The sequence below is a fragment of the Citrus clementina genome, unplaced genomic scaffold (genome assembly GCF_000493195.1).
Source record: "Citrus clementina cultivar Clemenules unplaced genomic scaffold, Citrus_clementina_v1.0 scaffold_8, whole genome shotgun sequence".
Taxonomy (NCBI): Eukaryota; Viridiplantae; Streptophyta; class Magnoliopsida; order Sapindales; family Rutaceae; genus Citrus; species Citrus x clementina.
The window spans coordinates 15,969,342-15,994,241 of record NW_006262022.1 but is presented as its reverse complement, the minus strand read 5'-3'; the positions used below and the strand labels follow the sequence as shown (position 1 = coordinate 15,994,241).

General features: G+C 36.9%; 1 protein-coding gene across 4 annotated transcripts; it reads left to right on the top strand.

Annotated features, from left to right (window-relative positions):
• Positions 1 to 285: 285 nt before the first annotated feature.
• On the top strand, positions 286 to 3,640 carry LOC18035483 (hsp70 nucleotide exchange factor FES1). Of its 4 annotated transcripts, none has more exons than XM_006423856.2 (8): positions 287 to 747; positions 880 to 971; positions 1,550 to 1,700; positions 2,140 to 2,267; positions 2,483 to 2,641; positions 2,726 to 2,911; positions 3,189 to 3,395; positions 3,467 to 3,640. In XM_006423856.2, the coding sequence occupies exons 1-8, from the start codon at positions 486 to 488 to the stop codon at positions 3,485 to 3,487; spliced, it is 1,206 nt and encodes a 401-aa protein (XP_006423919.1). In that variant the 5' UTR covers positions 287 to 485; the 3' UTR covers positions 3,488 to 3,640. The 4 variants fall into 4 exon arrangements, with proteins under 4 accessions (XP_024035265.1, XP_006423918.1, XP_006423919.1 ...); XM_006423854.2 differs by having other exon boundaries at positions 3,189 to 3,390; positions 3,467 to 3,625; XM_024179497.1 differs by having other exon boundaries at positions 286 to 747; positions 2,176 to 2,267; positions 3,189 to 3,625.
• Positions 3,641 to 24,900: the final 21,260 nt, after the last annotated feature.

Sequence of the window (24,900 nt, the reverse complement as noted above, 5' to 3'; positions counted from 1 at the left end):
ATCAGGGGGTTTTTGGCCATTATAAAAATAACATGGGGAGAAATTGTATATGTTGATTACTGTAGAGGGGGAATTGGTAATCTCCCCAAAATATTATGTGTATAGATATATTTATGTATGTGTAAGTAAACTTTATTCACATACTATCCTTTGTAGTGATTACCAAATTGTTTTACAATATAACTAACCATAATTATTCTAAAAATTATGGTAATCCATAGGCTATTTTCGAAAATCGGCTCAAAATTATGGACATTTCAATAATATTTTTGTTTTTAGTCCTTTCAACTTGAGAGTTGAGTCGCACAATCACTGAGTCCAAGTCGAACGGCAGCGATTCGACAAAATGACGTGTGAGAAATTCGTCTAACAAAATAAATAACTTACCGAGCAGGGAGCACTAGACGCTTCAAGCCCCCCCTTGTACTGCCCATCCGCATTTTATAGCAACGGAAAGTCGGAAAACTGCGGCATCGTGCAAATTAATGAATACCAGACGCAATCGAATCGCAAGTCGAGCGCTCTGGCTACTGGTATTGTTAATGATCACCATGGCGATAGGGAGGGCAGAGCGTGTAAATAATTCATCTTCTGCAGGTCTATTTTGGTCTACTGCGAAGGAGGATGAGGATCAACCGCGCAAGGCTGAACGAAACGACGATTCCACGGCGGCTGCTATCGTTAATGACCATGATGAGCTCGACGGCGGTTTTTCTTCCATCGACGGAATGTTACAGTGGGCTATAGGTGCTACTTCTGTCAATTACTTTGTAATTTAATTTTTTAGTGCTAGTTTATTGTGATACGGTTTTTTATTTTCTTTTTTTAGGAAAAGTGTACTAATTTCGGTTTTTAAAATTTTTTTCATTAATGTATTAGGTCATTCTGATCCAGCCAAGTTAAAGGAAACGGCACAAGATGTCCAGCGCCTATCTCCTAGTGAGTTGAAGAAGCGTCAAATGGAAATAAAGGTCAAATATTCTCTTTCGTGCCATTTACTGCTTTATAGAAAGTTACTTAATCATGTGAATGTGATGTTTGGATTTTGAAATTATGAATTAGTTGAGTTTCTCGTGTACTCTTTTAGTTTTTCTTAAAACTATTTCATTAATAGAGTGTAGTTATTGCTATGGACGTTCGTTAGGTGGTTCTCACTTATTTGGTGTTCTTGCTTCTTCAAACTTTTCTAAGACATATGCATTCCTCTTTCTGGAACTTGATTGTAAATTCGTGTGGGCATTAGTTATTGTTTAAACTAACTGATAGTGAAAGAAATAAACTTGCATATTCGAGCAGCTGCAGTTACAAATCAGAAGAATAGAGACTAGAGGGTGCGCAAACTGAAAGGGCTTATGGCTTTGAACTATTGATTTATGGGGATGCACATAAGATGATTTAATCCAATATATTTGTGCATAAACTGGAATTTAAAAATTTTTTTTTTTAAAGAACATATCAGTAAAAGTTTACAAGTGCTTTTGTTGGTTATTCTCTGCCTGTTGGTAGCACATGTATTAGATGTTTAATTATGGTTGTGGTGCTAATACAGGAACTTATGGAGAAGCTGAAAACGCCGTCAGATGCGCAATTGATTCAAATTGCAATAGATGACTTGAATAATTCTACTCTGTCTCTAGAAGATAGCCAGCGTGCACTACAAGAACTTTTGATACTTGTTGAGCCCATAGATAATGCTAATGGTGTGCTTTCATTTTCTCATTTTATGGTAGTGGGATAAAAACTCTCCAATGTGCATGATGGTTTCATTTATCTGCACTTAGGCGTTTAATTTACTATTTAAATTGTTCTGTTGTAACATATTGCTGTGGTATCCTGTGCTGTTGGGATGCTATGTTTGATGGTTCACTGCACCATCTGAACTTTCTCCGGATCCTGCGGCTTGTAGATTCCATTGATCTTTCTCAGGAAATTGGTCTATATGGTCTTGGAAATTAAATAGATGCAGTCATTAGTATACCATACACATAGTCTGTTAGTTTCTTTTCCAGAAGAAAGAAACCATATTTTATGGGTAGAAGTGTTAGAAAATTGTATATCAGGTGTAATCATGTTAATTTTGCTTATTTGGTAGAGTAAATGGCTCACTTATCATATCTTGTGCCCTTTTTTTTTTTCCAGATCTGAGCAAACTCGGGGGCCTTTCTGTTCTTGTAGGACAACTTAATCACCCCGACACAGATATAAGGAAAATTTCTGCATGGATTCTTGGGAAAGCAAGTCAAAATAATCCATTAGTTCAGAAGCAGGTTCATTATTATTATTATTTTTTATTTTCTCTCAATTTATAGAGGTGGATTTTAGTTATCAATATTTAACACTTTGTCAATGAAGTTAATCATTGATATTTTATTGTCTTTGCAATTTGAATACGTTCATCTATTCATTTTATGGAGGATTTCATTTCGTGTATTTAAGTTGGTTATGGTTATTAAAAAGTGATTTACTATTTCTCGTGTCACAGGTCTTGGAGCTTGGGGCATTGTCAAAGCTAATGAAGATGGTTAAATCCAGTTTCGTAGAGGAAGCTGTCAAAGCATTATATACTGTTTCATCATTGATCCGAAATAATTTAGCTGGTCAGGAAATGTTTTACGTAGAAGCTGGAGATTTGATGCTTCAGGTGACTACAGAGTAGAGAATGAACAGAGCGTTTAAATTCATAAATGTATCCCTGGCAATTTTAATTGATGATAATTGTTTTCAGGACATATTGGGTAACTCAAGCTTTGATATCAGACTTCGCAGAAAAGCGGTATCTCTGGTCAGTGATCTGGCCAAATGTCAATTGGAAAATATGCATAAAGTTGAGCCGCCTTTGTTCCGCGATCGCTTCTTCTTGAAGTCTGTGGTTGATCTAACAGCATCAGCTGATCTTGATCTACAGGAAAAGGTGTTTCTTGAGCATGTTTTCTGTGGTTTAGTGTTCTGCACTTGTCCGTGCATTGTTCGTGGTGCTGTTATTGTTGCTGAATACATATATATTAATTTCAGTGCTTTTTTTTTAAAAAAAAAAAACCGAATGTGGCTGTCAATAATACTAGGATATTGACATACTGCCTATGCCAGTATTAGGCTCATGAAATATAAAACATGAGAGTAGTTTCTAATTTGTTTTATAGCGCACATTTCATTCTAATTGTTATGCTGCTTCTAAAATTGTGTTATAGGCCCTTGCAGCAATTAAGAATCTTCTGCAGCTCAGGACAACTGAAGCATTAGTTTTAAAGGACTTTTGTGGTTTGGATACTGCCTTAGAGAGGTTGAGGCAGCAGCTGCAGGAAGTAATGCTAGAGGAAGATCAAAGAGATTATGCGATGGATGTGGAAGCCGTCCGTAGAGAAGTGGAGCTGATTTTCTTCAGAAAGCTGGGTAAGGTAGGAACTAGGCTTTGTTGGAATAAACTGTAAATTGACATTTCATATTACTAATACTGTTGGAGTGACAGATGACAGCGGTTCTAACATGATTAGATGAATGCAGTCTTTCTCCAACACGCACCAGACAACTGTTTCATAGTGCTTATGTTTCATATATCACTTCTGAGCTTGTGTACCTGTACATTTTAGTAATTTTAATATCAAGTTTCTAACGGGGAAGATGATGACATGATTTTATTCAACTCCTGAGCTTTCACTTGTATTATGCAATTTTGGGAGAGGAATCTTACATTAGTATGTGAACTTAGTGTTTATACATGGAAAGAAGAGAGGAGTTTTATGCGTGCAATAGTGTCAGTTTCTTTCTTTCTTCTTAAAAACATAGCATTATTGGCGATTTATGGCCAGACATATCTCGTCTTGTTATCTGTATAATTCTATGTTTGAATACTTCTGTGCATGATAATAGAATTAAATTTATTGATGGCTTTTGCATTTAATTTGACCATTTAGTTAATAAGTTATTGTTTGTTGTGGTGAATAGCATGAATAAATGAAATCAATTGTGAATTTCGCGGTGTTTACTGGCTTATTGAAAGGTAAAAAAATGGGTACTTAGAAAATATCAAATTTTTGACAGAAATATAATGCAAGATTAGAACAATGGGAAAGTGGCTCTGAACCGTCTTCTTTTTCTTTCTTCAATCTTCTTCCTTTATTTTACCCAATGATTTGTCATGTAACATGTCTGTATTCTTTTCTTTGGAGTCTTTCTCTCTGGTTCGAAGGCATTATTCAATTGCACGGAGAACGCAAATCATAATTTAAAGTAAGTCCCCAATAATTTTTTTAATGCAAGAATTTTATATTAGATTGAAAACCAAAGCACAATGCTGGGTTGACAAAACTCAAAAGCAACAGAAATAATGGATTACACCTGTCAATTTTCTTAGGTCTGCATTAAAATTCTCATTCTTCAAACTATAAAATCAGGGCAAGTCAGATATATTATTCGAGGGTATTCTAAAATAATTAATTTATTAGAGGCAACCAAAATAAACCTTTTAGAATAGGGTTTCCCACTTATTTTGTAAATTTCACCGCGATTTCACAAAATATTTTTAATAAATTCACATCACTTTTAAAATTTAGAAATCAACAAAAAGTATAGACCATTAATCAATTAAATCTTTCTTATAATTTTTTTCACTTAGTTGGGTTGAGATAAGTTTTGTTTAACTAATTTATCCTAATAATATAACTAAATTACCTAAGAAACATGAACTCTTGTATTTAGTAGTTTTGGTATTTAATTTTAGGATGGGGATATTTCTACCCCACTATTTTTGTAAATCCACCCCACTTTTAGAAAATAATTATGATACGTTCACAATATTCTTAAAAAATATAAATTAATAAAAGTTTTGTTCAGTTAATCAATTAAAATCCTTTTATTAATTTTTTTCTTAGGTTCTTTGACCATCTTTGATAATAAATTTTAATATAAATTTTATTTTTACTATTTTATTATTATGAGATAAAAAGACAAAATTACCCTAATAAAACATGAGTTATCGTATTTAATAATTTAGGTATTTAATTTTGCGACTTATAATCTAATATTTTTAAATGAAAACTAATTTTTATTTCACTACCTTTACATGTAAATAACATAAATTTGACAATCTAATAATTTATATGAGAATTGTGCCATAAAGACACTATGTTAAGTTAATTAAAAAATAATAATCATACTAATAAAAAGTAGTATTAGAAACAATGAGTTTGGTACAAATTAGAAAAATATTGAAGTTAATGTAAATTCTTGATAATTTTACTTTATAAGGTTAAAATAGTCAATTTAAACTTACGTCAAAACAATCTTTCTAATCAAATATCCTAAAAAAATCTAAGTCACAAAAAAAGTCAACTAAGATAGATTTAATTAATTAATTCTCCAAAGTTCTTAATTTGAAAATTTTAAAAATAATGTGTAACTTTTATAATTATTTTTTGAAAATAGGGTGGATTTACAAAAAATGTGGGGTGGATAGATCATCACTCTTAATTTTATTTCATTAAATCTCTAAACTTCTTTATTCAAATTTTTGAAAAAAAAGTGAGTTTTTTTATAATTATTTCTTAGGAGGAGTGGGTTTACAAAAATGATGGGTGGAAATAGGGATGATAATGGGAAGGGGAGGGGAGGGGACCGATCTCCCCGTACCCATCCCGATATTTTGCGTATGTCCCCGTCCCCTCCCCGTCCCTGTCAGAATTACTTGAGAGAATCCCCATCCCCTCCCCGAATAATAACAAGGGATCCCCGAGGGTCCCCGATCCCCGAATAACTAATACATTTTTTTTTCGATTTTGAGTTAATCATATTAAAATAAAAAATTTAAATAAAAGTAAAGTTCGAAATATATCTTACATTAATATCTATTACAAAAGTCACATACATTAAATTAGTAAGTAACGCAACATGCAAGGGATACAAACTTCTTTTACAAACTATCATGAACAAATTAATAGTCTAATACAAAATTGTTACAAATAAAATCGAATTTAGATTCAAAATTAACTTTTTCAATGGTGGCGTGGGCACTTTATAAATGTGGACTATTCCCTTTACAACACAATAGTTAAATCGGAGCAAATCAAAAGCAAATATTAGATTAGATATTAAAATTGTGATTCGTTGTGGGCAATTATAACATCTAAAAATAAATAAATAAATAGATTTAAGTTTAAAATATTTAAAGAATATTAAAATTAAAAAAAATGTTTGGCTATTAGAATCTACTCGGTCTTTTTAATGTCCTAAATAAAAATTTAGGACTTTAATTAGTTAATTAGGCTTAAAAGTTTAATAATATAACTATTTTGATATTTTTTATTTTTACCAATATTTATAATTTTATAATTTATTTACTAGTAATTTTAAAAAATTAAAATGAGGAAATGGGTAGGGGATGGGGATTCCACCTCATCCTCGTCCCCTCCTCGAATAAGAAATTGGGTAAAAAAATTTCCTCGTCCCCTCCCCGAATAAGAAATTGGGTATGAAATTATCCCCATACCCTCCCCGAATTGAGAAAATCTCCGAGGGTACCCGTCCCCGTGGGGATTTTTGCCATCCCTAGGTGGAAATATGAGAATAAAATCCTCTCCTGATCTTAGCTCTACTGAGCTTTTAAAGTTCTTCTGTCATGTGTTTTTAGTGGTAGTGTATGGGTAAGATTTAACTTCTTTTATTTTTTTATTTATTAACAACCAATTAAAAATTGCGTTATTTGCTCAAGACATGATCAGATCAGGAGAAAATCCTGATCCAGAAATATGTTACTGTTATACTTTTGTGTCTTTTATTTTTTTCCCCTTTGGTTGAATAATTCAAGAGTTGTTGAGTCCAATAAGCTAGCATAAGATTAGTACTTATATCGTTATGTTGTTATGGTTTTGCTTGCTAATATGTGTTCTAGTTGTAACTTGCTTATTTAATGGCGATGCAAATAACTTGAAAGGATATAAGAAAAATATCAAGTTTCTATTTGATTGTTACAGAGGCCAACGCTCCTTAATAAGCCAAAATTTCTTGGTGGTCTATCTATCATAGATTTGTGAAAACAAAAGAGAAACGTCCCTATGCCCCTAAATATGTACCATAGTTGATGCGAATCCCACAATAAAACTTTCAAACCCACACTTAATTTGTAATTTCAACTTCTCAAGAAAGTTCTAAACAGATTTAAGACTAACAAAACCTTGACCCAATGCTTAAGAAAACATGAACCAAATGTATAGAGAATGATATTGATGCCACACTCAAGAAATAAATGAGAAGGTGAGTGATAAGTCTAATTTGAAACGCCACAAGAATGCAAATTCTTGATAAGTTCACTAGTTCTCAAAAGAACCAAAGAAATAATAATCTTTCAATTTCAAATAACATTCATCTCTGAATTTAAATAGGCTAAAAGAAACCCAAGATCCTAAAAATACAAATGGTAACAATGGAACAACCCTCCAAGTGGGTTTGTCAAAGGATGCTTCAAAAGTCTTCACCAACCCACCATAATTAATGCTATCTTTGACAAATTGCTAGCCTACTATAATTAATGCTATCATTGACAAACTTAATGTTAGCCCACCATCATTGATGGTAGACTTACCTTACACATTGATAAACTTGAAACAAAACAAACAAATGAAGTTGAAAAACAAAAGAGTCGTTGAAAATCCCAAGTCTGAACAAGCTGTAATGAATTGGTCATAACTCCTTCTAGAGAACTTCAAATCTAGCTCTATAAAATTTATTGGAAAGCTAACTTAATTATCTTTCCAACGGTATATAGCTTGCACATTACTGCTAGTTCAATCAATACAGTTTTTATTCCGAATTTGACCTTTCTGCATTTGATACAAATTGTGTATTTGGCTGCCCAATAACTTGAATAATGCCCACAATGCCTTGTCTTCTCTTCAACCCCAATTCATGATGTCTTGCATCTTGAATTGCATTTTCAGTCCATATTTTCTCAATTAATCCATTGAAAGCAGCTTACATCTTTTTGGCTCTTACTCTTGTAATTGGGCCTCCATGAATGTGCAAAGGATCACTTGAAGTTTTAATAGTATTCCCTTGATGGTTCTCATCATTCCCCCTCTCCTCAAAAGGATTCATCCTCGAATCTTCACTTGCATCGAAAGGAGAAAGATCAGAAACATTAAAAGTAGCACTCACATTATACTCACCAGGAAGATCCAATTTGTAGGCATTGTCATTGATCCGTGCAACCACTTGAAATGGACCATCTCCCCTTGGAAGCAACTTGGAACGCCTTTGTGTTGGGAACCTCTCCTTTCTCATATGCACCCAAACCCAATCTCCAGGCTGAAAAACCACTTGCTTACGTACTTTGTTGGCTTGAGTAGCATATTGTTCAGTTCTCTTTTCTATGTGTTGACGTGTTCTCTCATGCAATTGTTGAGTAGCATATTGTTCAGCTTTCTTTTTACCATCCATACTAGCATGCTCATCAATAGGTAAAGGTAATAAATCCAAAGGAGTTAATGGATTAAAACCATATACAATCTCAAATGGTGAAAATTTAGTAGCTGAATGGACAGTTCTATTGTAAGCAAATTCAACATGTGGCAAACATTCTTCCCAAGTTTTCAAGTTCTTTTGAATAATGGCATGCAACAAAGTAGACAGAGTTCTATTTACAACCTTAGTTTATCCATCATTTTGTGGATGACAAGTAGTAGAAAATAAAAGTTTAGTACCCAACTCACCCCACAAAATTTTCCAAAAGTGGCTCAAGAACTTAGCATCTCGATCTGAAACTATGCTCCTTGGTACTCCATGCAACTTGACTATTTCCTTGAAAAACAAATTAGCTATGTTTGTTGCATCATCAGTTTTGTGACATGGAATAAAATGTGCCATCTTTGAAAACCTATCAACAACAACAAAAACAGAATCATTTCCCCTTTTTGACCTAGGTAAACCCAAAACAAAGTCCACAGAAATATCAACCCAAGGTTCACTAGGTATGGGTAGAGGGTTATACAATCCATGGGGTAAAACTCTAGACTTAGCATGTTTACAAGTGATACACTTCTCACATATTCTTTCAACATCACGTTTCATATGTGGCCAAAAGAAGTGTTCTTTTAAAACATCTAAAGTCTTTGCAATGCCAAAATGTCCCATTAAACCACCCCCACGAGCTTCACGCACAAGCAATTCATGCAAAGAACTATGAGGCGCACACAATTTATTTTCTCTAAATAAAAGCCCATCATGCCTATAGAACTTACCAAATGCAACTTTCTCACAAGCATTAAACACATTAGCAAAATCAGGATCATTAACATATAATTCTTTAATGTACTCAAATCCTAACAACTTTGCATTTAATGTAGAGATAAGTGCATACCTTCTAGATAATGCATCAGCCACCACATTCTCCTTACCTTGTTTATATTTGATCACATAAGGAAATGGCTCAATAAATTCAACCCATTTGGCATGTCTCTTATGTAATTTACCTTGCCCTTTCAAATGCTTCAAGGACTCATGATTAGTGTGTATAACAAACTCTTTAGGTAGAAGATAATGTTGCCAAGTTTCCAATGTTCTCACCAATGCATACATCTCCTTGTCATAGGTAGGATAGTTTAGGGCTGCTCCACCCAATTTCTCACTAAAGTAAGCAATTGGACGCCCTTCTTGCATCAAAACAGCTCCAATATCTATACTTGAATCATCACACTCAATTTCAAAAGTTTTAGTAAAATCAGGTAAAGCAAGTAAAGGTGCAGAAACCAATTTCTCCTTAATTAGATTAAATGCCCTTTCTTGTTCACTAGCCCACTTAAATCCCACATGTTTCTTCACAATTTCAGTTAATGGTGCAGCAAGGGTGCTAAAATCTTTCACAAATCTTCTATAAAAACTAACCAAACCATGAAAACTTCTTACCTGACTTACACTTTTAGGTGTAGGCCACTCTTTAATAGCCTTTACCTTCTCTTCATCAACCTCAATTCCTTTAGCACTTACAACATAACCAAGAAAAACAATCTAATTTGTGCAAAAGGAACACTTCTTCAAATTACCATACAACTTTTCCTTCCTTAAAACAGTCAATACACTTTGCAAATGTTCAATGTGTTCATTTTGATCATTAAAATAGACAACTACGAATTTACCAATAAAAGCACGCAAAACATGGTTCATTAACCTCATAAAAGTGCTAGGTGCATTAGATAACTCAAATGGCATCACTAACCACTCATATAAACCATATTTTGTTTTAAAGGAACTTTCCACTCATCTCCCTCTCTAATCCTAATTTGATGATATCCACTTTTAAGATCAATTTTACTAAACACACAAGAACCATGCAATTCATCAAGCATGTTATCAAGTCTAGGAATAGGATGTCGATACTTTACAGTGATTTTATTAATTACACGACAGTCAACGCACATCCTCCATGTTCCATCCTTTTTGGGCACTAGTAAAACTGGTACTGCACATGGACTCATGCTCTCCCTCACATATCCTTTTGCCAAGAGTTCTTCAACTTGTCTTTGAAGCTCCTTTGTCTCCTCGGGGTTACTTCTATATGCAGGTCTATTAAGAATGGTAGCTCCAGGGACGAAGTCTATTTGATGCTCAATTCCCCTAATAGGTGGCAAACCGTTAGGGACTTCATTTGGAAACACATCATCAAAGTCCTGCAAAAGAGTCACAATAGCACTAGGCAAAGAAAAGTTAAGCTCATTAGTGTGTAAACAAGCCTCTTTGCACAAAAGTACAACGATAGGCTGTTTTGAAAAGAAAACCCTCTTAACCTCGCTCTCTTTTGCAAACAAGTTCACTTGCTGCCTCTCTTTTCTCTCAACAATATTTTTTTTCTATCTTTTCACTTGCTTTTCTCTCAATCTCTCTTTCTTTTGTACTCTCATTTTCATTTTTTTGTATAACTCTCTTTTTGTATTGACATTTGATCCTCGTACAATTGCCTAGGTGTTAATGGTACAAGAGTGATTTGCCTTTTATTCATTACAAAATAATATCTATACTAGTCGGTATATGTACGTGGCGTTGTTACACCAGATCTATAACAGAACAAAGTATGTCCTTTGGGCCAATAGCCAGCAAGTTCTGGTTTCCAGCCGATATACACTTATCCGTCAAATACCAAAAATTGAAAATCATATTTGAAAATAGTTTTTCACTATACCAGCCGAAGACAAGGCACTTTTGGTCTTTAAAGAGGGTGAACGTTGTGAGAAAATAATTTCATTTTAAAAATCAGTTTTGGAGGATAAAACAGGACCTTTCTGATGCACAGGATCCTTAGGCTTAAGGCAAGTGCAGAGCATACTCAGTTTAGAAATTTAGAGGTGAGCGTATCATTATTAACCCAAATAATTTCTTTGATTCCTAGAAGAGAGAAAATTTTTTAGAGAAACATGATGTGAAGAAAACCTGAATTTTATTTCTGATTAACTCCTGCCTTACAAAGGGATAGGGAGTAGGGCTGGGCAAAATACCCGACCCGACCCGATCCGATATGATCCGATCCGACCCAAAAAATATCGGGTTCGGATCGGATCGGATTTTTAACAAAATCCGATCGGGTGTAACTTTGCCAACCCAATTGGATCATGATCGGATCGGATGAAACCCGATTCGATCCGAAAATCCGATCGGGTTGGCTTAAAAAAAAAACTCAGTGTAACAAACTAACAAAGTGGCAAACAAAACAAAATCGGATTCACACCACACACAAAGCAAATCTTAGATCTAAATTAAAATAATCTGCAAGTGCACACACACCCACACTCACACCACACACGGTCACACACAAATAAAGGTTTGGCCTCGGAGATCGGAAATGTTGAGATGCCAAACAGCGAAGCAGCAGCCAGCAGATCGAAGATGCAACCGCGAGAAGCAGCAACCAGCAGATCGGAGATGCAGCAGCGTGAAGTCGCGAACCAACAACCAGTAGTCACCGACGCGATCGTGCGAAGCCAAGCCATCGGAGATCGGAGATGTCAGCGAAGCAGCGGCGAGCAGATCGGAGATGCAACTGCAAGAAGCAGCAGTCAGCAGATCGGAGATGCAACCGCGTGAACCAGCAGCCATCAGTCATCGACGTGATCGTGCAAAGCTAAGCCATCGCTGCAACCGCGACGTGCCAATGGAATCTACTGCACCTCGACTGCTACCGCTTGCTGCCACTGGCTTCACCGGTTACCACAACCGCTAAAACTAAATTCACCTCCACATTCACTGTCACTAAGTTTTTGGTGGTATTGACTATATTGTTTTAAATAATTTAATTTAAAAAGCTTAAAACGAAATTATATCTTGAGAAAAGGTTGATTGTTTTACTTGATTGCTTCTGAAATTAACCTAGAAATATAGAATGGATATAACCCGCATGCTTTTAAATCCGAATCCAATCCGAATTAATCTGAATTTTCGATTCGATCCGATCCGATCCGAATTATATTCGGATCGGATCGGATCGGGTTAATAATTCGGATTGCGTTCGGATGATTTTTTCCCCAACCCGATTGATCCGAAATCCGATCGGATCAACCCGAACCCGATCCGAATCCGATTTTGCCCACCCCTAATAGGGAGATCCTTATATAGAGATCTCGAGGAAGGAGAGATAAGGTGAGACCCTTATCTTTTACAAAAGCACGCCACGCCAAACATAAAAAAGAAAAAGCAAAAAAGCAAAAGACACACTTTAGACAAAACAGGACCCTTGTCTAATTATTAAAGCCAACTTTTAAAAAAAAGTAAAAGCTAAAGATTCCCATGCGTGTCTTGTAATCATGGAGTGGATGGGTAGCGTGATGGAGACACATCACCAATCTCTTTTTCATATTGTCGTTTGGCACGACGGATCTGTTTGTGATCAAGATAAGCTTCAGCTTGCAGATAGGCTTCTTCATCAGTGTGAGTTATTTCTTTTGGGACTGATGTAGCAGGAGGGTCTGGGTCTATGACAGTATAATGGGAATTTTCAGTATAGAAAAGAGACTAAAAATCTTCTCATGGATCCTGAGCGTCTTGGAATAAGACGTTAGTGTAATTAGGACGTTGTTCCATGACAAGGATTCCTTGAGGACTTGAACTGGAACTTGGAGTACAAGTTTGTGTCTTTGGAACAATTTCCAAGGTTTGTGATGGTCCAACAGAGGTGTGGTGGATGTTTATGGCAGGTGGCTGGACATTGTTGAGTTCCATGAGGTATGACTTGAGAACAGAGGTAACAGATGTATCATGGATGAGGGTATAAGGATGGGGATAAGTTTTTCATTCATAGGCCATATCTTGTGTCCAGAAGTCTCTGTTTCTGGGTGCTGAAAGTAAGGTCTATGAACGATGAAGACTGTAGTGAACATGTTGGCTTCTTGGTCTGGTATCTTGTCTAATCTGTGAAAAGTACATAGATTTTTGAGTTGTTTACGCCACCACGTGAGTGGTGAATACCATTCAAGGAGGGTCCACAGAAGTTCTGGGGAGAATTCAGGAGTGGTGAGATGGCGGAGGACTGGTTGGACAGAGAAAACCAGTTTTGTAGCATACAGGATAGTGAGGCACCACATGTACCATAACTCATTTTCGCAGATGGTTAAGGAAGAGAGGGTAAGACCTGTGAGAAACAAGTTTTCCATACAGAGGGAAGGAAAGCGATCAGGCTTTTTGCTTTGAACATTGAAGAAATATCGGTAAAGGAATTTCTTTGCAAAGTCTTGGATCTGGTAGGCTGAATGAAAAAGAATGTTCATCGGGAAGGTTCTCTGGTTGAGAGCTTTGAAAGGAAGTTGACAATTCATGGCTATAACTGGGATGGTGTGAATGGAGGAAATAAGTGAGGGTTTATTTATAGCCGGACGTGTAAGGAAGTCTGAGATGAGGTTCTGTTTGCCTTTTATGTGTTGGACAATAAAATCATATTTAGCAAACCAGTTTTTGAGGCTGAGCAGTTGTTTGTCAGGGAGCAACTTATTTTTGAAGTCAAAGATTCGAGGAAAAGAGAAGTTGTCCTTGTTGATAAGGAATTTATGGCTGATTAGATGGAATTCAAACTTTTTGATTCCATACTAGACTGCAAAAATCTCTTTGTATATCACATGCTAATTATTTTTAGAGTCTTTGAATTGCCCGCTTGCATGTGCACAGAAGTGACGTACACCATTTATCTCTTCAAGAAGGATGGCACTCCAGTAATCATCACTGGCATCGGTCTGTAGAATGCGTTGTCCAGTTGTGGGAATTTAGAGAGGAAGAGGTGACTAGGCTATCACCTTTAGTTGTTGGACAGCTTCTGCCTATGCTGGTCCCCATGGAGGACACTGTTTTCTGAGCATGCGGGACAGTTAGCTTGTGTGGATTGCAACTTTAGGGATGAAATCACAGACATAATTAACAATCCCGAGGAATTGTTAGATCTGCTTTTTGTTGAGATGTGTGTCCGGAAACTTTAATAATTCAGTTGCAATGTGTGGACCAGGTTGATAATGGCCATCTTTAATCACCATGCCAAGAAAGTCAATTGATTCCTTTGCTATGCTGCTTTTCTTTTTAGAAAGCATGATTCTGTGTCCCTGCACAATATGAAAGAAATCCAAAAGGAGCTTCTGGTGGCTCTCATGGTCAGAGGAAAATTTAAGATATCATCAATGTATACCAAAGCATGATGAAGGATAGGACTGAAGATTGTTGTCATGGGTTTTTGAAATAATAAAGGAGCAACCTTAAGACCAAAAGGCATAACAGTTTACTGATAATGGGCATCATGGATGCAGAAGGTAGTTTTGTGACGGTCAATTGGTGAAATAACAAGTTGCCAAAAACCAATTTTTAAATCAAACTTAGAGAAGATACGAGCCCCTTGAAGATGGACAAACAGGGTCTAGATTTTTGGAAGGGGGAGCTTATCATCCTTGAGGAAAGAATTAAGTGGTTGGTAATCAATAACTAACCTCTTTTTACTACGAACTAGTTCAGATCATTTTTCAACATAGAAGGCTTGACAAGCCCAATCTAAATCAGTCGGTTCAATAAGACCTTGTTGAAGCAACTGAGAACATTCTTGCTTAGCAAGTAAGAGGTCTGAAGGAGACATACCCGGGTGTGATGCTTTTGTGGGGTTTATGTCTTCGTTAAGTTTGAAAGGAAGATGAATGAAGAATTGTTCATTTTTCCAAAGAGGTGAAGGATGGTGGAACTGTGAATGGTTTTCTGGACAAAACTCTAGGAACTTTTGTGAAATATGACTGTATGGAGATGGTGTTTCGGAAAGTGCATACAGACATAGTGCATCTGTGTAAGGCAAGAACATTTGCTTGTAGCGAACTCCAGAACTGGTGAGAAATAGGTTTTTAACCAAATGAAGAATGTCAAAACCTATAAGTAAATCTTTATCTGGAAATTTCCCGTCATGAGTCCCTACAACTTGTACAAGGTCTATGTGTCTGTTTGTTTTTCAAGTGGGGGAAAAGATTCTTCATAAGATTGACTTCTACAAGATAGTATCTCTGAGCTAGATACAGATCTCAGACAAATGATCAACAACCACATCTGGGGTCCAGAGTTCAACAAAAAAGATGCGGAGATAAGACGACTCAAAGCTGAGCTAGCTAGGATTGATACTGAAAAAACCAGGCCATCACTTTTTACCCAAATATCATCCACACTTATGCACCTTTCTACACTCCATCCAAGCCACAACCGCCGGTTTACAATCAGTTCTTTGGATTCTCACATCTTCACCTAAAAAATCAAAATCCAAAGTCAAGATCTCAGAACCAAAGTCAAAGGCCACTTCATCTTCTTCTGTTCCTCCGGTACCACCAGACGATTCACCAAAAGCTACTCCTGAACCTCCTAAAAAGGACAAGGGCCCAATGGATCAGTATCATTATCATACTGTCCAGAACACATCTTCTGACTCCTCTGAGCCAGAAACAATCTATGAGTCAAACCCATCTGAGTCTAACCCATCTCCCTCCTCCTCCTCATCCACAAACTCAGTCAGTACCTCCACTGACTTTGAATCCGAATATACTGACATTACAAGCATATTGATGACTACTAAGACTGAGGATCCTAGTGCTTCAACTGCCACACCTATTGTTGAAGAAAGTTCTTCTGATATTGAAAATCAAGCAACTCCAACAGAAACATAACCATCAATGCCTCCACCCGTTTCTAATCACTCAACCAAACCATCTTCAGTATCTTGGTTCACACTTGATGACATTCCATGTCACAAATGGCCTGCTCGCCTTCAAGAGTTTGATGCATGGATTGATCTCCAAGGAACTAAACCAAATACACACCCAGAAAGTGTTCTTCGTGAATTTATAGCCCGCTTAATGGGTTCTTTATGACATTGGTTAGAAAGCTTGGGAGAATACAGACAGATCCAGTTCATGCAATCCCCAATTGGCATAGCACTCAATATCATCCATGAACAATTCATTGGTGAACGCACAGCTTCCAAAGAAGTAGATCGAAAAGAATATCACCAGATAAAATGTTGTTCTCTCAAAAGACATCTTTTAGAAACTCATTACAAAAGAATGAGTATTCTAGTTTACAAGCTGAACGATTTCAATGAACCGTCCCTTAAGCATGTCTTCATAGCTTCATTTCCTTCAGAACTTCAACTTAATCTTCAAAGACAACTCACTGCCACTAATCTCAGCATAGCTGACATCTCTCTCGGCAAGATCTTTCAGACAGCGATGTTATGCCTTGACAAAATCTGTGAACAAAAAGAGTTCATGGCAGATAAGAAACCCTTTTATGAAGCTTGCAAAAAACCCTATCTCCAAATCGAGTGCAAAGATGAGAAGAAATGTTTTTGTCCAACCAAGAAGAAAAAACTCTTCCAGAAACACTTCCACAAAAAATCATCCTCCAAAAAGCCTTTCCGGTATTTCAAGAAAAAAGATGTTTCCCAATACAGAAAAAAAAGCATAACCATTGTTTCATTTGTAAGAAACGCGATCACTTTGCTCGAAATTGTCCTCATAAATTTGCCAAAGCTGTTCGTCTTATCCAGCATCTCCAACATTTTTCATTGTTATCTGAAAATGAAGATGTTGAATCCAACTTCTCTGAACAGTCAAGCCAAGATGATCAGACTGCTTTCATTCTCGCAGAATCTTATGATTCTGATGACATTTCTATCATCTCTACAGCCCAAAATGTCAACCAGGTTTCATCTATTCCCAGACCTTCTCTCAAAATGTCAATCCTTCCTTCAAAGTTTCATAAACCTATTCCTGTCATCGAGTTTATCGACACTGGTGCATATACCAGTATGATGGATCCTTCTCCTTCTGTCCTACCCTCAGATTGTTGGGAAAACCATTCCAAATTATTCAGAGCAGTCAATGGTGAAACATTTGAAACAACTCTGATTACCCAAAAACCCATTGGTATTCAATTCTTTCCGAATTGCATTATTTGGAAAAAGGTTGTAGCATCCACTCTTCCAGACAAAGACTTGCTCATAGGTTTTGACATCCTCCACTAGTTCTGGGATTCGCTACAAACAGATGTTCTTGCCTTATACAGATATGCTTCGTCTGTATACACTTTCTGATGTCCCAACTCCTTACAGTCATATTTCACAAAAACTTCTTGAGTTTTGTCCAGAAAATCATTCTCAATTTCATCATCCTTCCCCTCTCTGGAAAAATGAATAATTCTTCATTTGCCTTCCTTTCAAACTCAACGAAGACATAAACCCTACAAAAGCCTCTCATCCAGGTATGTCTCCTTCAGACCTCTTACTTGCAAAGCAAGAATGTTCTCAATTGCTTCAGCAAGGTCTGATTGAACCAACTGATTCAGATTGGGCTTGTCAAGCCTTCTACATTGAAAAAAGGTCTGAATTAGTTCATGGTAAGAGCGGTTAGTTATTTATTACCAGCCACTCAACTCTTTCCTTAAAGATGATAAGTTCCCCCTTCTAAAAATCCAAACTCTGTTTGTCCATCTTTAAGGGGCACGTATCTTCTCTAAGTTTGATTTAAAAGCTGGTTTCTGGAAACTTGGTATTTCACCAGTTGACCGACCCAAAACTGCCTTCTGCATTCCTGATGCTCACTATCAGTGGACTGTTATGCCCTTTGATCTTAAAGTAGCTCCTTCATTATTTCAAAAGGCCATGACAAAAATTTCCAGTCCTATCCTTCATCATGCTTTGGTCTACATCGATGATATTTTATTATTCTCATCTGATCATGATAGCCACCAGAAACTCCTTTTGGATTTCTTTCATATTGTGCAGGAACACGGAATCATGCTTTCTGAAAAGAAAAACAGCATAGCAAAGGAATCAATTGACTTTCTTGGAATGGTGATCACAAATGGCCATTATCAACCTAGTCCACACATTGCAACTGAATTATTAAAGTTCCCGGACACACATCTCAACAAAAAGCAGATACAACAATTCCTTGGGATTGTTAATTATGTCCGTGATTTTATTCCAAAAGTTGCAGTCCACACAAGCCAGCTGTGGCGCATGCTCAAAAAGCAGTGCCCTCCATGGGGACCAGCACAGACAGAAGCTGTTAAACAGCTAAAGGTGATAGCCCAGTCACCTCCTCCTCTCAGAATTCCTACAACTGGACAACGCATTCTGCAGACAGATGCCAGTGATGTTACTGGAGTGCCATTCTCCTCGAAAGAATACAAGGCATGGACTACTTCTGTGCCTATGCAAGCGGACATTTCAAAGAATCTGAAAAGAACTATCATGTGATCTACAAAGAGATTTTGGTGGTAAAATATGGAATCAAAAATTTTGAATTTCATCTAATCAGCCACAAATTCCTTATCAACATGGACAATTCCTCTTTTCCTAAAATCTTTGATTTCAAGAACAAGTTGCTTCCTGACAAGCAGCTACTCAACCTCAAAACTTGGTTCTCCAAATATGACTTTACTGTCCAGCATATCAAAGGTAAATAGAACCTCATCCCCGACTTCCTTACACGCCCGGCTATAAATAAACCCTCACTCCTCTCTTCAACTTACATCATCCCAGTCATAGCCATGAATCGACAACTTCCTTTCAAAACTCTCAACCAAAGATCTTTTCCCATGAACATTCCTTTTTCTTCAGCCTACCAAATCCAAGACTTTGCTAAGAAATTCCTCTACCGGTATTTCTTCAATGTCCACAGTAAGATTCCTTATCGTTTTCCTATACTCTGTATGGAAAACTTGTTTCTCATAGGTCTCACCCTGTCTCACCTGTCCATCTCAGAAGATGAGTTATGGTATATGTGGTGTCTCACAACCTTGTATGCTACAAAACTGGTCTTCCCTGTTAAACCAGTCCTCTGACACATCACCACTCTTGAGTTCTCCTCTGACCTTTTATGGACTCTCCTAGAATGGTATTCACCCCTCACATGGTGGCGTAAACCGCTCCAGAATCTATGTACTTTTCACGGATTAAATAGGATGCCAGAACACGAAGCAAACATGTTCACCACAGTTTTCATTGTTCACCGGCCATATTTTCAACACCCAGAAACCAGAGACTTCTGGACTCAAGACATGGCTTATGAATGGAAAACTTATCCCCATCTTTATCCTCTCATCCATGATACATCAGTCACATCTGCTCTTCGAGCTTATCTCATGGAACTTAACAATGTTCAACCACCGGCCACAAACATCCACCACACCTCTGTCGGACCATCACACAGCTTGGAAATAGTTCCAAAGACACAGGCCTGTACTCCAGGTTCAAGTTCAAGTCCACATGGAATTCTTGTCATGGAACAACGTCCTGATTACACTAATGTCTTATTCCAAGACGCTTAGGATCCTTGGGAAGATTTTCAGTCTCTTCTTCATACTGAACATACCCCATATACTGTCACCAATCCAAACTCTCCTGGTCCTTCCACATCCAAAATGACCGATGCAGATGAAGACAAATATCTGCAAGCTGAAGAATCCCTTGATCAGAGACAGATTCGTCATGCCAAGCGCCAATATGAGAAAGAAACTAGTGATATGTCTCCATCACACTACCCATCCACTCCATGATTGTCGACACACATTGGAATCTTTAGCTTTTGCTTTATTAAAGTTTGCTTTTGCTTTTTTAAGTTTGGCGTGGTGTGCTTTAGTGCTTTATTGCTTTCATAATTATGTTTCTCCTTTTGTAAAAGATAAGAGTCCCACCTTATTTCTTTCCTCCTCGAGATCTCTATATAAGGATCTCTCTCCCCTTTTGTAAGGCAGGAGTTAATCAGAAATAAAATCCAGTTTTCTTATATCATGTTTCTCTAAACTCTTTCTATCTTCTAGGAGTCAAGGAAATTATTTGGAATAATAAGGATACGTTCATCTCTAATTTCAATACTAAGTATGCTCTGCACTTGCCTTAAGCTTAAGGATCCTCTGCATCAGAAAAGTCCTGTTTTTATCCTCCAAAATCGATTTTTGTAAAATGAAATTGTTTTCTCACAACGTTCACCCTCTTTAAGGCCGTGAGTGCTGTGTTTTCAGGATCGTGAAAAGCTATTTTCAAAATATGAATTTCGGATTTGGTATTTGATGGATAAGTGTATATCGGCTGGAAACCAGAACTTGCGGGCTATTGGCCCTAAGGACAGACTTTGTTCTGTTATAGGTGGTAATCAAAGTGGTTTCAAAAGTTTCTCCATTAACTGCTCGGAAAAGTTTCGAGTGTTTCTCCCAATAATCAGAGGGAAGGACAGAAGGATCAATCATACTGGTATCTGCACCAATGTCAATAAACCCGATGACAGGAACAAGTTTATGAAATTTGAAAGGAAGGATTGACATATTTAGAGAAGGTCTGGGAATGGTTGAAACATGGTTGACAGTTTGAACTGTAGAAATGACTGAAATATCATCAGAATCAGAAAATTATGCGATAATGAAGGCAGTCTGATCATCTTGTTCTGACTAGTACAGGCTAGAAACTTGTTACTTGGGTGGCCTTGGCAATTCGACAGACATGTGAAGCATGATGGTTTCACCAACAAATATTCATTTGTATTTAATCAACGCAACATCACTCTTGCTCCATTGACACCAAAGCAGGTTTATGGAGACCAAGTGAGCCTACAGAGAGAGAGTGAGAAAAAGAGATTGAAATTCAAAAAGAGGTCGAGGCAAATGTGAGAGAAAATCAGATGGAAAACAAAAACATTTCTACGTGAGAGCGAGTGAGATAAAAAAAGCATTGTTTTCACATTAGCCAATGATTGTACTTTTGTACAAAGAGGCATTTTTAAACACTAACGAATTTGACCCTACTTTGTCTAGTTCTATTACTTCTCTTTTGCAGCAATATGAGGATGTCTTTCCTAAGAAAGCACCATATGGTTTACCCCCAATCTAAGGGATTGAGGATCATATTGATTTTGTACCCAGTGCAACCATTCCAAACAGATAATCATCCTATAAGAGCAACCTGGAGGAGACCAAGGAACTTCAAAGGCAGGTTAATGAATTAATGGAAAAAAAGGTACGTGAGAGAAAGCATGAGTCAATGTGCAGTTCCAGTTTTATTAGTTCCTAAGAATGATAGGACGTGGAGGATATATGTTGACTGTCGATCCATCAACAACATAACGATAAAGTATCGACATCCCATTCCTAGGCTAGATTATATGCTTGATGAATGACATTGGTCTTGCATATTTTCTAATCTAAAGAACTTCTGACTTATCAAAGGAGTGTACCTCTTGCACCGATAAACTTGTGTTTCTAGGGTTTTTTTTGAGTGCGCAGGGTATATGATGAGAACCATCACATTCATGGTGGCCCAATTACAAGAGCAAGAGCAAAAAAGATGCAAGCTGCTTTAAATGGATTAATTGAGAAAATGTGGACTGAAAATGCAATTCAAGATACAAGACATCATGAATTGGGCTTGGAGAGAAGACAAGGCATTGTTGGCATTATTCAAGCTATAAGGCAGCCAAATACACAATTTGGATCCAATGTAGAAAGGGAAAATTCGGAATAAAATTGGTATTGATTGAGCTCGAACTAATATGTAATCTATATTAAGTTAGGTTTCCAATGCATTTTACAGAGCTAGATTTGGAGTTCTCTAGAAGGAGTTATGACCAATTTATTACAGCTTGTTCAAGCTTTGGAATTCCAACGACCCCTTTGTTTATTCAACTTCATTTATTGTTTTGTTTCAAGTTTTTCAATGTGTTAGGTAAGTCTACCATCAATGATGGTGGGTTAGCATTAAATTTTTCAATTATATCATTAATTATGGTAGGCTAGCATTAAGTTTGTCAATGACTAGCATTAATAATGGTGGGTTGGTGAAGACAAACCTTTTCTTGGAGGGTTGTTCCAATGTTTCCATTTGTATTTTTAGGATCTTGGGTTTCTTTTAGCCTATTTAAACTCAGCAACCTTGCTATGTAAGAGAATTAGAGATTAATGTTATTTGAATTTATCAAATAACTAGTGGCCACTCACCTTCTCATCTATTTTCTTGAGTGTGGCATCAATATCATTCCCTATACCTTTGGTTCATGTTTTCTTAAGCATTGGGTCAAGTTTTTGTTTGTCTTAAATCTATTTAGAACTTTCTTGGGAAGTTGAAACTTCAAATTAAGAGTGGGTTTCAAAGTTTCATTGTGGGATTTGCATCACTTGATTCGAGCTAACAAGGTGGTAAGCATCAGAGAGGACAATTTCTTAAGTAGAAGAAGGGCTAGAAAATCAATTCTAAAGTTGTAGCTACATTCCTTATATTTTGTATTTAAGATCTTGGATATCTAGATAAATATGTAGCTATCCAAAACATCTACAATAGAATTGTTGTTTATATCAGGTGGCTAACCCTATTTTAACTTAAAAACACAAAAAAAAACCCTAAAATTAAAACTTGGAGCCGCATGGGCCTTGGCCTGTAGAGCCGTTGATCTTAAATGGACCATAACTTGGGCATATGATGTCGGATTTTGGGCCCTAATATATCGTTTCGAAGCTCTCGAAACGATATATTAGCTATCCAAAACATCTACAATGCTAAAACTACTAGGGAGATGCAACGTCGGTTAAATCCTAATATGAAAGAAGTTGTTAGAACAAAAGTCCTTAAGCTATTAGACGCAGGTATCATTTACCCCATTTCTGATAGTTCATGGGTCAGTCCTGTGCAAGTTGTCCCCAAAAAGTCAGGAGTCACTGTAGTTACCAATGCCGATAATGAATTGATACCCACTAGAGTGACTACAGGATGGCGTGTATGCATTGATTATAGGAAGTTGAATTCTGTCACACGTAAAGACCATTTTCCTTTACCATTTATTGATCAAATGCTTGATAGATTAGCAGGCCATGAATTTTATTGCTTTCTAGATGGCTACTTAGGATATAATCAAATTCCCATAGCACCAAAAGATCAGGAGAAAACTACTTTCACTTGTCCTTTTGGCACATTTGCATATAGGAGAATGCCATTTGGATTATGTAATGCACCTGCTACATTTCAACGATGCATGTTGAACATTTTTTCTGATATGGTTGAACGATTCCTTGAAGTCTTTATGGATGATTTTTCTGTCTTTGGTGACTCGTTTGATCAATGTTTACATCATCTAACACTTTCCTTGGGCATGCTGGTTTCTATAGACGTTTCATTAAAGATTTTAGCAAAGTTTCTAGACCCTTATGCAATCTACTTGCTAAGGATGTACCTTTTATCTTTACTGACTCATGTCTTGTGGCATTTGAAAAACTAAAGCAGTTGTTGACATCATCACCCATCATTCAGCCCCCAAACTGGAGCTTACCATTTGAGCTAATATGTGATGCATCTGATTATGCAGTAGGAGCAGTTTTAGGACAAAGAGTTGATCGAATTCCCCATGTTATTTACTATGCTAGTATGACATTGAATGATGCACAGTTGAACTATTCAACTACTGAAAAAGAAATGCTAGCAATAGTATTTGCATTAGAGAAATTTCGATCTTATCTCATTGGTTGTAAAATAATTGTGTTCACAAATCATGCTGCTCTTAAATATCTTCTCACAAAGAAAGATGCAAAAGCTAGACTAATTCGTTGGGTGTTACTTTTGCAGGAATTTGACTTGGAATTCAAAGATAAGAAAAGGACAGAAAATGTTGTGGCGGACCACCTCTCTCGTCTCCATTTTGACATAATTACAGAGCCATTAATATTGAATGAGTCATTTCCAGATGAACAATTAATGAGTGCGGAAGTATTGCCTTGGTATGCTGATATAGTTAATTATCTTGTTACAGGTAAACTTCCACAGCATTGGACCAAGCAAGACAAGGCTAAACTGTTTCTGCTCACAAAGTTTGTCAAGACATGTTTTGGCAAGCTGGAAGATTTTGCCAAGAGAGATGTTGTCAAGAACAAGATTGGATGCAGTGAGTTGCTGCTGTATGTCGGCTCATTGAATCCATTAAGCTTGTAGAACAGCAGGGACATTCGTTTGTAATGGAAATCAAGATCCTTAGCATTGAGGGAACAACATTTCATGTTGAGATAGTCTCAGCATGCAGCTTTAAAAACTGCAGAGGGGTCTCCAAGAAATTGATCATGGAGGACCACAAAAGCACTTGAGACTTCTGGTAAATCAACAAACTGTAATTGGCGGTAGCGCCCTAAAGAATCAAACCAATCTCTCAGAGCACCCGTAAAACGAGTAGCAAATTATCTAAGGACTGATTGAGTTGTGGCTCCTGGCCGTAGCATTTGGAGGTCAATCCAGGTGGACATTTCATTAAGTCGGTCACGCCATTTATGAGATGGAAGATCATCAAATGTGAACCATGGACCATTCAACGATTTTTGACTTGTGGAACCGGTCTGGGCTTGAGCTGGAGGGGGTTGGTTTGTGGCAGAAGATTCAGGCATTTCTTCTTCAACTTC